Source organism: Phaethon lepturus, unplaced genomic scaffold (assembly GCF_000687285.1).
Source record: "Phaethon lepturus isolate BGI_N335 unplaced genomic scaffold, ASM68728v1 scaffold27096, whole genome shotgun sequence".
Taxonomy (NCBI): Eukaryota; Metazoa; Chordata; class Aves; order Phaethontiformes; family Phaethontidae; genus Phaethon; species Phaethon lepturus.
Genome location: NW_010547294.1, coordinates 2,857 through 16,824, shown reverse-complemented (window position 1 = coordinate 16,824; position 13,968 = coordinate 2,857). Strand labels below are relative to the sequence as shown.

The 13,968-nt window shown below is 38.1% G+C and overlaps 1 protein-coding gene across 1 annotated transcript; it reads left to right on the top strand.

The window, feature by feature from the left end:
- Positions 1 to 2,502: 2,502 nt before the first annotated feature.
- DMC1 (DNA meiotic recombinase 1) lies at positions 2,503 to 13,681 on the top strand. The gene is made up of 13 exons (XM_010289600.1): positions 2,503 to 2,562; positions 3,191 to 3,235; positions 6,184 to 6,330; positions 6,627 to 6,709; positions 7,286 to 7,338; positions 8,212 to 8,253; positions 9,467 to 9,539; positions 10,174 to 10,265; positions 11,097 to 11,170; positions 11,268 to 11,382; positions 12,229 to 12,289; positions 12,822 to 12,938; positions 13,612 to 13,681. The coding sequence occupies exons 1-13, from the start codon at positions 2,503 to 2,505 to the stop codon at positions 13,679 to 13,681; spliced, it is 1,032 nt and encodes a 343-aa protein (XP_010287902.1).
- Positions 13,682 to 13,968: the final 287 nt, after the last annotated feature.

Genomic DNA, 13,968 nt, shown 5'->3' with positions numbered 1-13,968 from the left:
ACGCTGGGGTACGGTAACTGCTTGCAGCCCTGCACTCCCGGAGGCGCCCGGGGATGAGCTATGTTTTAATTATTGTTATAATTTTGAACGGGGAATTCTGGCGCTCGACGGGGGAGGGAAATTCTGCGGTGCCTCACCCTTTGGCAACAAAAATTTACATCCCCAGAAAAGGCAGCTGGCAAGGAAAAGCCAAATAAACCCGTGTGTTGATACATGATTAATCATTTATTTTCCTCTGAGTCAATAGATGGGAAATTCTACCATGGCGTCTCTCCGGGCAGCTCAGATCACCTCCTGCCCCTAACGTGGGGCCCAAACACTGCTCCAGTCATGTCAGCTGCCATGTTTTTGTCCATTCAAAACCCACACGTTAAAGCCAGCGCTACATGCTGGGGCCGGGTCCCTGTCACACTGACAGCCTGCACCTGTTGAAAGGAGTGTAGCACACAGGCCTTGCTCGCCTACCCTAATGAATAGCTCCCAGGCCAGTAACAGCAGGGTCGGGGCACCTGAGGTGGCACAAAAGTGTTTGTGTTTCCTCGTAAAGATCCTTGTTTCTTCGTGGATTTGCTGTGTTGTCTCAGACTTTCACGCTTTTATCTGGTTCATTGCAGATAGCGGCGGCTGAAATCCTTCAGGTCTTCAGTGCGCCAACGCACCAGCAACAGGAAAACCCTTCATGAAACAGGAAGATTTTGTTCATCCCTAAAGCTTTTAGTAGGGTGTGGTATAATTTCTCTGTTTTCCCTTGTAACCTGCAGGAAGGGACAGGTCTGGGTCTGCCTCATTTTTCTGCTGTGAGATGCCAATTGCCTAAGGATGGGGAGTAGGAGAGTGGTCCCACGACCTGTTCAGCTTTGCTTGGAGTGCAGGATTATGTGCATTGCAGGAGGATATTTTTAATGGAGAAGAGGATTGTAATACTATTGTAATGACTTTCGCATTATTTGTTTTTCTTTCTTCAGTATTTGAAGCTAAGGGGTTTTTAAAATCTCTTAAAGCGTTTTTTTAATTAATGTTTTACTCTAATTACTTTTCTGATTGATATTAGGCACGATGTGAAGGCGTGGTTTCTCATTCCATAATTGTCAGGGTTCTGAAATAGAAGTGAAATATATCCTGACACTATTAGAAACAACTGATTTTATAGGATTTTATTTCCATTAAATACTAACAGAAGTGGCTCCATCGTATTTTCACTCCAAAACCAAATGCAATTATTCTAAAATTATAACATATTCTTTTTCACTTCTCCCAGCCTCTGTATACACAAGATTCTTGCAAGCAAATTAGGCAGATCCTAAGTATCCATTCAGAAGCTGAAAAAAAGGTATTTGCAGATATTTAGTCTAAATTATCTCATCCTCTCTTAGACATAGCCCATCTTGTAGTTTCATAATAAACCCATCTTACCTTTCATGGATTTTATTAAGAACAATGAGTAAGCAAACATATATACACATCTGGATGAGGTATTTTATAGAACTTTGTTCAGCCATAGCTAGAACAGTGAAGGCAAGCTCACAATAAAGACAGAAGCAACCTATCCATTTACAAAATCACAAAAATGATACAGCAGGTTATAAGATAATTTTTCCAAGGAACTACTTTGTATTAATTTTTCTTGCATTCATAAAATTTAAGGATGTCATATATTGCTTTTTATTTAACCATGTTATCAGTAAGACCCTATTCTGGCTTTAGGCCATGCTTACAGGAAGTCACATAAAGAGGGCAGTGAAGCTGTTGTGGAGTACAGACATAGGAAGTTAACCATGGAAAAGCATGAAATAAGCTCTCTGTATATGTTTTTGCATAATAAAAGCCTCAGATTTTTATTATTCTTCTTTTATTCTCTTCATGAAAGCATACTTCTTAGAGGTGTTTCTTGCACATCTTCAGCATTATTAGGTATTCTGAACTCCAGAAAGAACTTGAAAACAAATACAGCTTTATAGTCTACTCTCAAGATGTATGACTAAGGAGTTGTAGCCTTCTCAACAGCACTGTTTTGTAGGCTTTCTGTCACATAAAGATGGGGAAGCTGAGATGTTGCATAACGTTTCTACTACCCATTCTGTATGCAACTCTGCTGACTTTTGTTATAAAAATACAGACTGCCTTTAACTTTCTTACCAGAATAAATTCCACTAATGATAAATCATTTAAAATGTTCCCACCTCCAAACTCAAACTCTGACCCAAGATTCTCCCAAGGGAGTGACATCTCTTTTCCTAATACTTCTTAAACCCTTTCTAGCCAAACTGGTTCATCTGAGAGTAATGTAGTAGATTTTCTCCTTTTGGTCTGGTAGGTAAGGTAACGAAGAGCTGGAAGCAGAATTCGAGTTTAAATCCATATGTGATGACACACTGAGAAGGTTCTGTAGTTCAAGGACTTCTTAAAAGTCCTTTTACAGTAATTTATTCATTTATTACCACCCTAATACTATCTTTGTCTGCATTTCCCTGTAGTGATCAACACTTTATTGCCTGCTGTTTCATGATGAAGGCCATGGAGGATCAAGTAGTCCAAGAAGAACCGGGATACCAGGATGATGAGGTAAATTTATGATTCATTGAAAACTATGTGCAGCAAATGTTGTTTCAAGGTATTTTGATAATGCTATGAAATCCAAGGAGAGACAAGAGGTCCCCAAAGACCATCAGGGAGTTCAATGCATTTAAAATTTTCTTCCAGTCTAATACCAAGAAAATCTCATTCTACTAGTCCCTGTACAGTCTTGCTCTTCAAGTGCTCTTCATTAACCTTTCAAAAGCTATGCAGAGTTTTTAATGGGATTATCATTATTTCTTTATATTTTATACTTCTATATTAAATGCAAGGAGACTATCAGTTAATTTTATGCTTCCAAGGAATGGTCATCATCCTGAAAAGGCTGAGGAATTGTGGTGGAAAAAATCAAGATGATGATGATGATAACACAAGTTTTTTTAGCACAGCAGAGGATTGCTTGCCTGTGAAGATACACTTTATAAAGAAGGTGATAGGAAATGTGTAGGCCTTCTGGGCTCCCTACGCCTTTGCTTATTTGGTTAGTCCAAGAAGTTATTTATTATTAGGGAATATCATTTAAATGTTTACAAATTTGAAGTAGACACATAGTGAGATGGATGTAATTACAAGAAAAAGCAAAATCTACTTTAATTTCTTTTTGCTATTTTTTTAGGAATCCTTTTTTCAGGATATTGACCTGCTACAGAAGCATGGAATTGTAAGTATTAGCAATGACTTTACCACACAGAATTGCCTACATAAAGGTATCGTAAGGTCATTTCTCCAAAATGTATACACATTGATACAAATAACTGAAGTTCCTCCTTGCAACAAATTCTAAATCAGTCATGTGAAGACAAATTTTGCCTTTGGTGATAAGACAGGTTTTCAGAAAAATCTCATTCCCATCAGATTCCTAAATGAAGTGGCAAGATATTCAAAGCATTTAGCACCCAGCACTCTTGAAAAAACAACTACTTGCTAATTTATTTGAAAACTGTGTGATAGATTACTTCCTGTTCCTGCCAATCTTTGTAATTACTCCTGCGTTTTTGGTGCCTGTGAAATTACACTGTGACAACTGTTGCTATACTATTTTCAGCATGCTGGTGAAGGAGGTAGAGTGGGAGTGAGGAAAATATTAGTAGCTAGAGAAATAAGTGGTTAGTTTTCTTCATCAAATATGAATTCCTATAATCATTATCATCATTATTATTATCACATAAACATCACCTATGTATTTGAATTACTATTTTTATATGTTTATCCAGGAGTCTGGTTCGTGGATCAGAGCCCTATTACATGCAGTGTTATATAAGCAGAAAAAAAAGTTGGGTTTGCCCAAAGTAATGTAAGATTTAACTCTAATATAAATGATGTACAAAGGATACAGATGAGAAGGACACACACACAATGAGACAGCATTAGTCAGCACTATAGTTACTGGGCTCAGCATGTCAGCAGCATAATTGTTGTCAACTTTTTTTATTTGCAACTCATTGACAGTTTTAAAGAGCTCTGAAGAAGGATCATAGGTTGAGAGCTCTAACTATGGGGCAACATAGGAAAAATAAACCAATTCTTGTGTTAAACATTTAACAAGTTGACCAAAGATGCTGACCTCATGAGCTGGAAGGGAGCTGTACTAGCCTTGTCAATATTAAATGAGGCATGGCATGCAGAGAATGATACTAACGTATGAAAGTTCTGGAAGATAAAAAATAATGTCTTGGGCTGTTGTTCTGGTTTAATAAGGGTTTCCTGCTCCTCTTCTTTTTCTTTTTTCTTTCTTCCAGGTGGTTATTCCCACATCCCACGGGAAGTTTTTGTTCTCCCCTGTGCCAGTTAAAATCTTTGTCTGAACATATGATGACACATATCTGTTCAATTAATTTGCTTAAAAAATAGTTTTTGTGGGTTTAGAATTTTTTTTTTCTTAGGAGTAGAGAGGGAAATATTTACTAGATCTGACAGTGTGGCCACAAAGAGTCGGATTAGCACAACCTAGGCTGTGGTTTGATGTTCCAAAGTGTTTTGTAGGAATTAAGGTGCTGTGACCCCGCAGCCTTTGCTGAGTGTTCCTGCCCCTGAAGCATGCTATCCCTTCTTCTGGCACATCTGTTTTTGTAATCACCTTGTGAACCATATTTGTGAATCACTCAGTCCAAAAATTATCACAACAAAAAATGCAGTTTAGGTTTTTTATTTGTAAACCCTCAGTCTGCTCCCTTTTCCACCTTAGAGGCACACAACTGGGACAGGGCTGCGTCATAAGGTAGAGGATCAGGAAAAGCAGCTGGTGTAAGGGGGCAGGTGTGTCAGTGCGCTAAGCCACCGGAGCACCGCTGAACACTTCACAGTATTGAACTATAGACTGAGGAGGCATATATCCTAGGACTTTAGCTGGAACATAAGCTGTTGGTGAAAGCTGTATCTGTGCAGGAGAGAACAAGAATTTCTAGAACCAGGTCTACCACACAGAACAGCCTTAAGTTTGATGTGACCAGAAAGACAAAGCCACTGAAGAAATGCAGAAGCAGGGTAATGCCTTTAAAGTTTTTGTCTAGAAAAATGATCTTTGCAGCAGTAGTATGTTGTCTTAATAGAAAACCACAATAAAACAGCTCAGTCCTTTTTATCTTGCTGGTTATTATACTCTTTTGGGTGGAAGAGTCATTTTTATTCACGACCGATTTTACCTCATCCATCTCTATTAATGTAATAATCAAAAAACACGTCACAGGATGAGAAATAAGCTTCCCAATGAACACGACTAATTTCTAACATAGCCCCACTCCATTCTTAACATCCTACACACCCACACACTCTAGATAAATAGATGATACGTCCAGTTCAACACTCTAGATAAATAGATGATACATCCAGTTCATAGTTTTTTTTCAAATAAAAACCTTGGCTTGAAATGGTAAATTGAAGTATTATCCCAAACATTTCACATAGTGTGTTTTCTTGTGAGTAATCTGTTGCTTGCCTTTAAGTTTCCAGTGATACCAGAATCATAAAATGAGGTGAGAGGAGGCAAAATGTGTTAGTAGGGCACTAACTCTAGTCATGCTGTACACAATTTATAAAAAACTCTAGTAAGTTCATTCCAGCCCAAAGTGTTGGTCAGATCTGGAGGACACATTTGTTTTAAGCTGGACATACTGTGAACATGCAGAAACAGCACAGCACTTAGTCAGCTTCCAACGATCCTTGCGAGTCAGCTCCCAATTACCCACAATCCGATTATCTGGTTTACAGATTATCTGTGCTGAGGGACCAAGGACAGACTTAGTGTTATAGGGTTTACTAGGCTAGGCTCCACACTATCTGAAATAATCCATACTGTTTCCTTACTACCAGCCTGGATCTAGAAAGACTGGCACTGAACAGCGGCGAGTAAATGCACTGGACCCAAGATGCCTTTCTCTCAAAAGCACCAGGATGTCTCTGCACCCTGATCCCTCACACCAGTGTTACTCAAAATTTTCTGTGGCTGCTACATAATGAAGCAACTACAAAATACATAATGAAGAGTTTACTGCAAATCTGTTCCTTTCTTGGTGAAAATACACATGCATATGAATGTGTAACAAAAAGATTTACTTCTCCTTCTACTTGTTAACTGTCACAAGTACTCACAGAAGGCAACTTTCTTCACAGAACGTAGCAGATATTAAAAAATTGAAGTCAGTTGGGATCTGCACGATCAAAGGAATCCAGATGACCACAAGACGGGCTCTGTGCAATGTAAAAGGGCTTTCAGAGGCCAAAGTGGACAAGATTAAAGAAGCTGCAAACAAGCTTATTGTAAGTCATTTTTCTCATAGTTTAAGCTTATGCTGGCCCCTCCAAAATGCTGTGCAATGTTTCTCTCAGATTTTTTCACTACATCATCAAGATAATTTTGAAAATTGTTCTCCTCGTTACTCTAAAGATACAATACTTCATACTCTACAACAACCAGACAAATGCTGTGGTGCTTTTCATACCCAGCCTGTGTAAATGAGGCTAGGGTGGAGAGAAGGTATTTGTGTGGGATATCGCACTTCATCTTCAGGTGAAAGCTAAAATAAATCTCTCATGTTATGTTTGGTCTTCCTTAGGAACCAGGCTTCCTGACTGCCTTTGAGTACAGTGAAAAACGGAAGATGGTATTTCATATTACTACTGGCAGCCAGGAATTTGAGTAAGCTTATCTATACTTAAATCCTTGCTTAGTGCAAATTGTTCCAATAATTGTCTTTAATGAGACACAAAAATATAAAGGAACAAATATTCAGCTAGGATGCATAGGTTACCTTGCATTTGGAGCTAGTGCTGGCTCAGAGACGCCTGCATCAGTAAGCAATAAAACCAGGTCCTTTTGTGAGGGCAAACCAAGCTTTGTACAGTCACTGTAAATGAACGGCGTGTGCATCCAGAAATCATTTTTAAAAGCTAGTCAAAACAACCTGCAGGTCTCAGGTCAAAATTATAAGTCTTCAAGACCTCCATTTTTATGGAATATTATCTTTTCAAAGGTATTTTCTCGTCTTTCTTTCCAGTAATAATTTCTATAGATCTCTTGCACACAGAGAGGGAGGTTGAGGCAGAGTTAATTCTTTATGAATCAGTGATCATTTAGTGCCTTGCACTTAATGCATTAAGTGAGGGGCTTTAAGGCAGAAGTAACTTTTCTTAAAGTAGCAAAAATTTCTCTTTTTTACTTTCCTCTTGTGATTTTGTGGGTTTAACTATATCTTAATCTTCTCCCTTTCCACAGTAAACTTCTGGGTGGTGGGATTGAAAGCATGGCAATCACTGAGGCCTTTGGAGGTGAGAAAACCATATTAAATGAGTATAACTGAACAAAGAATTGCAACTTAATTTAGATTTTAAATCAAGCTGGATTACTTCTATCAAACATCACATTGTAGGCATAAAGATGAGTACCTGCATGAGTACAAGAAGAGAGAGTCCACTTCTCTAAGTGTTTTCCCATTTTTTGTCTTCTTTTCCTTGCAGACTGTTTGAGCTGAGTAATCATTAGAATTGGGGCATGCTGATTCAGTACAGCATAGCATTATTAATACTAACGTCACATAGGAAAGATTTACCTGACTCAACATGTGTTCCTTTCCAATAACAAAACTGCCAGATTTATGCACACTTAGGATACACTGCAGTTCATATAAGATTTTGAAATCACAATTGTTGTTATAGTAAATTTGATCAGTTAGTGTTTAACACTTCAACAACAATAAGAGTTCATAAAACACAGTACTCTTCTCTTTAGAAAAGATAAACGGGACACTGACATGATTTGACATATTGCAATTAATAAACTCATAAGCTTCTCCTTGATCATTTTACTGAAAATGAAACTGGGCCAGGTCAGTGGAATCAAACATTTCTTTCCCTCCGCCCCCTCAATTAACATGTTTCCACATGTGCCATGTGGTATTTAACTTCTACACACTAAAGAATAAATGACCTCAGCTGTTCAAGCATGATCAAATTAAAGCATTTCAAATGTAACAAATTTCTACTGCACAGAATATGATTTATAAATAGGTGTTAAATGATTTTAAATGGTAGAGATAGAGGTGAATTTTGTAAGTAAGAGTGTTTCTAACTGCAGTAACTCCTGAATCTGGCAAACTCAGAAAAAGAAACCCTGACCTTTTTTTCTTTTTCTTTATTTAACAGAGTTCCGGACAGGCAAAACACAGCTATCTCACACCCTTTGTGGTAGGTGTACTACCTTAAACCAGAGAGCTGTTTCTCCTCAGTGAATCCATTCCTTACAACTATATCAGAATTAAACACATAGAGACAAGTCAGAATCTTTTATTTCTAGAAATACAGTGAAACAGACCTTGGTGACTCTAACCTTCCTTGCTCGTCTTTGAGCAGAGAACTCATATAAATGATTACATTTGATACTGCTCACATCATTGTAAGTTTTGCCATACAGAGAGAGAAGGTAATAGACTGTCTTAGAGAAACCAGTGGAACACACTGTCTGGAAAAGCGGAGTACAAATACGGTTTACAGGTGGAGAGGAGCATTGCTCAGAAAAGGGCAAAGGCAAGATTCTTTCTCAGCAACTCTTTTTAATTTCAAGAGGTTTTGCTGAATATGACATTCTGAAAGGGCACTGAAAGAATACTACTGACTGACAGTAACTGGATAAACAAAGACTTTGGCAGTTACCGTATTCGGGCAGTGCCAAATACAGCAGGACTCAGACTTCCCAGCGATATCTCTGAATGTGAAAATACTAGTAAATAATAACTAATGTAACTATTAGTGCTGCTGGAATATAGCAACCAGACACTGAATAGGCAAACGTTCCCTTAAATTAACCCTATATTATAAAGGGAATTATGGCACCTTCTGGAAAAATCAGGCCTCTTCCATTTAATAGTCTAATGGTCATCAGAGTCATACCCTTTTGCATGAATGATTACAACTGAATGAATTGAGTATTTTAGCTTATTCACTCCAAAGAGACTAAACCTACAATCAGTAACTAGTCACATATCAGGGAAAATTCATATCCAAAGAATTTTTGATCACATGAGTTACAGCTGGAAAAAACCCTACTAAATCAATGCCATTAATTTGGGCAGAGGATTAAGAGGATGCTTTGTGCATAAGAACTTCATAATATCTTTACCTATTTTTAACAGAAAATATACAGATTTAGTGATGGTACTGAGTAAAACACAATTCTGACACCATTAGTTGAATCTCATCTGATCCCCAATCAAGAAAAGTGGCTCAAGTTTCTTCTCAAGCTGGCAGCAATACTTGAGATACTTGTGATTCCCACATTGATTAAAACTGGTGGTTCTCTGTCATATGGTTAAGCAGTCATATTTTATTAAAAAATAATCATAGAGGGAGTAAGAAAATATTTTTCCTGCTTTTTCATTTGGTCTTCTATGATTCACTGTAGTGACGGCTCAGCTTCCAGGACCAAATGGCTACACAGGTGGAAAGATTATCTTCATTGATACTGAAAACACTTTGTATCTTTTGGACCATTGAAAGCTACAGGTATGATGAACTGGAAAGACAGTTCATTTTGTTATAAGCAAGTAGGAGGCTCCAGATAGCTTTGTATATGTAAAACATTATGACTGACACAGAAAGCCTGGAGAGTACAGTGTGTAGTGGCCCACAAGGCAGTGACTTTCTTCTCTGTCATTTGATGTAATCCAACCTGGAAAAATTAGTTAGGATACAGATTTTATTTCAGCTGTTTTTTGAGAGCTAATATGCCTTCTTCATAATGATACAGGTGATAGAAGCTTTTCTATTTACTTCAAGAGAAATTCATCTAAATACTAAACGCTATTTTTAACGCTTCGTATCTGTGGTAGACTGTGTATAAATAGTTTTTTCTCACAGCTAAATTCCTAGAGCACCAATATCCATATGTCAACCCCCCACCTCAAACCCTAAACACAAAACTGCTATCATCATGAGCCCTAAACTATCTTTATGGTATGTGGGACAGTGTGAAGAGAAAAAGCCAGCCTTCTCTAGGATCAAAATAAATATTCTTCTTTGTTTTTCCATAGTTCTATTTTGGAATGGAGTTTTATTATTTTCAGAGCATGGTTTGTACAAAGAGAAACCCTTAACTTTGACAAATGTCAGCCGACCAGACCGTCTTCGTGACATTGCTGATCGTTTCAACGTTGACCACGATGCAGTACTTGACAATGTGCTGTACGCACGTGCATATACGAGTAAGACTATTATTGCAACTGGCACGATATCTATGTTTCTTCTCTAAGGCTCCTATTTTAATAGTTCTCAGTTTGTTAACTGTGCTTGCCCACTGAAGATCATAAAGAATGTTTTGTTGCTAAAAAAGAAGCTATAAGCTTGCTTCCATTTTCTGTTTCTGGTGAGCAGACTTGCTCAGTGGAAGTATTCCAGCTCAGCTGCACTACATAAAGTTTTGCAGTTTGCTACGACATGAAGTGAACTCCGCCATGTATATGATGGGTGTCAGCGTAGCATCTTAGTAAGAGAAGCTCCAATTAATGTAACCATGATTGCCTGAATGTAAGCTAATTCTGTAAATGCTGTTGAAAAATTCTCTTATGGTCTTGTGAATGGAACTTTATACGGGCAGCTCCAAGACACTCCGTCACAAGACACTGCATTAAAACTTCAAGGAAGTTTTAAACGGGGCTTTTACTTTGGGAGTACATTATGAACACGAATAATATGATCAATACTATTTCTGTGTGTCATTTAATTCAACATTAAACTCAGATGCTTATATTGCTTTTCAGTTCTTAACAAAATGTTGTCTTCATGCATAGTTTTGTTGTGAAGCTTTTCACAAAGAAGTTTTGTTAGCTGGGCAAGTGGAAACTGGAACCTGCAGAAGCATGGGCACTGCTGGCTACTGTTGAGGTAGCTTGTTATTGGGCACTGGATTTAAAACTGCTGGCAGTGAAAATATAAACAGTGCAGTCATTTAAAGTGGAATTTTAAAATTCAGGCTTTTGTTGCTTCAGAGCTCTTTCTGGTCCTAATTTCATCTAGCAACTGTTACTTCCCACCAGGTGAACATCAGATGGAATTGCTTGACTATGTAGCAGCCAAGTTCCATGAGGAAGCTGGTATCTTCAAGCTATTGGTACAAGACTTTTTTTTTTTTTTTTTGGTATGCTTATGGCTTTCAGAATATGTTTTTCTTTCACTGTATTTACTTACCTAGCATAATTACAATGCAGATCATTGACTCCATAATGGCACTTTTCCGAGTGGATTTCAGTGGTCGTGGAGAGTTGGCTGAACGACAACAGAAACTTGCTCAGATGCTGTCAAGGCTCCAAAAAATATCAGAAGGTAAGGGAAACATTGTGAAGTCTGGAAAACATGGACTGGAGTTACTGAAACAGTAGCTGCTGGTAGGACAACCACTTAGTAGTCTGAGTGTATTATCAATCAGGCATTGGCCCAGAAAACTTTCTTCGCTTTACACCTCTATCAGTTACCAAAAAGATCAAACTGATGTATTATTTCAGGATGACAGATTAAGGAGTCTTTAGAACTATTCAACATTTCAAATTTTCATAGAAATACTGTTAAGAGAAGTCCTAAACAAGAGAATAGGTTGTAGAACTGGACAAATATCTAGTAAGAGAAATTGTGTTGCCCAAATTTTGACAGTCTAAATACCTGAGAAACATGAAAAACGGAAAAAAGTCACAGAGAGATAAAAAAGCCGTGCCCATTGCCACATTCCCAGTATTTTGTGATGCTCTGAGGGATGATGACAGGATGAATAGGGTTCCTCCTCTTTGGGATGTCTCAGAAATGTTGATGAGGAATGAATAAATGTTTTTTTATGCAGTAAACAAAATAAAAAAACAACAACAGAGTAGAGACAAAAGGAGGGAGAGGGAACTGAGGGCAGGGAGCCAACAGAGATGGGAACTGAGAAAGACTTCTTCAGTGGAATTCTGAAAAGTGCTTATTTTTTGGCATAAGTATTACCGCTGAAGTCACACAGCAGCAAATTTAGGCTGCCTCCTGATTATCTCCAGCCTTCAGACATAAAGAATATTTGTTTTTCTTTCATTTGAAATTTGAAGTGCTTCAGCAGCATCCTTGCTTTTACCATGGATGGGAGAATATTTTGGAATTCTAATTGGATATAGTCCACCTTCTTTGCATTGTTTTCTATTGCAGAATATAATGTGGCTGTGTTTGTGACCAACCAGATGACTGCTGATCCAGGAGCAACTATGACGTAAAATAACTTTTTCTCTTTTTAAAAATTTCTTATCTCTTTTGTATTGCATACGTAACAGAGATGAGAACTAAGATTGTATGGAGCAACAGGCACTGAAATGAAGGTTCAGACTGGTCACTGGTCCCTCTGGCATGATGAATCATTCATGGATGACACCTATAGGTTTCTCTCAGTTTTTGTACTGTGTTTTTTTATGTTTATCTTCTGCCTGGCATGATGGCTTCTTTCACTGTGGCTTGAACAAAGAGAACAAGCCATAAAAGGTGTTGAAAAAGCACCCCATTTTCTTTTGGAGCAGCTTATATGTGAAGTTCAAGGTGTATATTTCTTGAGCCTCTTGAATTTAATGAGAGGAAAATTATGCCAGCATTGAGCATTTGAACATCCTATCTTGAGGCAAGTGTGTTAAAGTCCTTTTTTGATATATTTACCTATTTATTATTCATTACTGAGTTCAGTGTGCCTCATCTGACAGTATTAACCTATGGAATTTGCACAGTGAATCATCACAATTTTCTTGACAATTTAGCTTTCAGGCGGACCCAAAAAAGCCCATTGGGGGCCACATCCTTGCTCACGCTTCAACTACCAGGATTAGTTTGAGGAAAGGGAGAGGGGAGCTGCGTATTGCAAAGATATACGACAGGTAAATCACCTTTCATTCACAGGAAGGGAGCTGCAACTGTCAGGTGATAAAAGTTGAGTATTGAAACTTAACAGCTTGACAGCCAATTCGTAGTTTCAAACTAACCACATTTCTGGATGGTAAGTTGAGAGAAAATCTGAAAGGACTAACTAACTAACAGACTTAAAGTTGTCTTGCATATTGCATACATTAAATTACGTAATCTTTCATCACATCCCGCTAGATGCTCATTTCTTAAAGACCATCAAATAGTTCGGTAATACTGGTGGTCCCTTGGCAGGAAAATTCCAGAGATGTTAAATTACTAAGTTTTGCTGACACAGTATCAGTTTACTTGGTAAGCTGTGGCAGACGCAGGTCATTAAAAACCATACTAGTGGAACTGCATGGAGAGACCAGTGTTTCTGGTCAGGAACTAAGAAATTGAAATGAGAGTTTGCACAGACAGAATCTTTCCTTCTCCGTTCCCCTCCCTTGTGTTTGTCGCCTTCCAAGAGGTGGATTTCACATTTTCTGATCTTGATAATATTGGTCATGTTCTACAGTTTGCACATAAAGACGCTGAAGTATTCCAGATTGCTTACATTTACAACATTTTGGGGACTGTTTCACAACTGCATTTAACATGGGGAAACTCACAAGTTCCTTGTTTCTCCCCGCCCGCCCCCCCCAGCCCTGAGATGCCTGAAAATGAAGCCACATTTGCAATAACTACTGGAGGGATTGGGGATGCCAAAGAATAGGCAGAAAACCAATGTACATGTACAGCTGAAAACCACCTGGATAGTTGGGATGAAGACTTGTGCAAGGTCACCAGCTGCCTGGCTGCATTCCTATCTTTTGGGAACCATTTGAGATATTTTGGGAGAACATTGGGATGAACTTGGTACAGTTCAGTTTTATTGAATAGAACTTGATTAATTTAGGATCTTCATTTTTCAGTTGAACTTTCAGCAGACACAGATTTAAGAAATAAGCTTGTGAATTGTTCAAAGACTCCTTTTCCCATATTTTGTGAAAATCAAAGCTG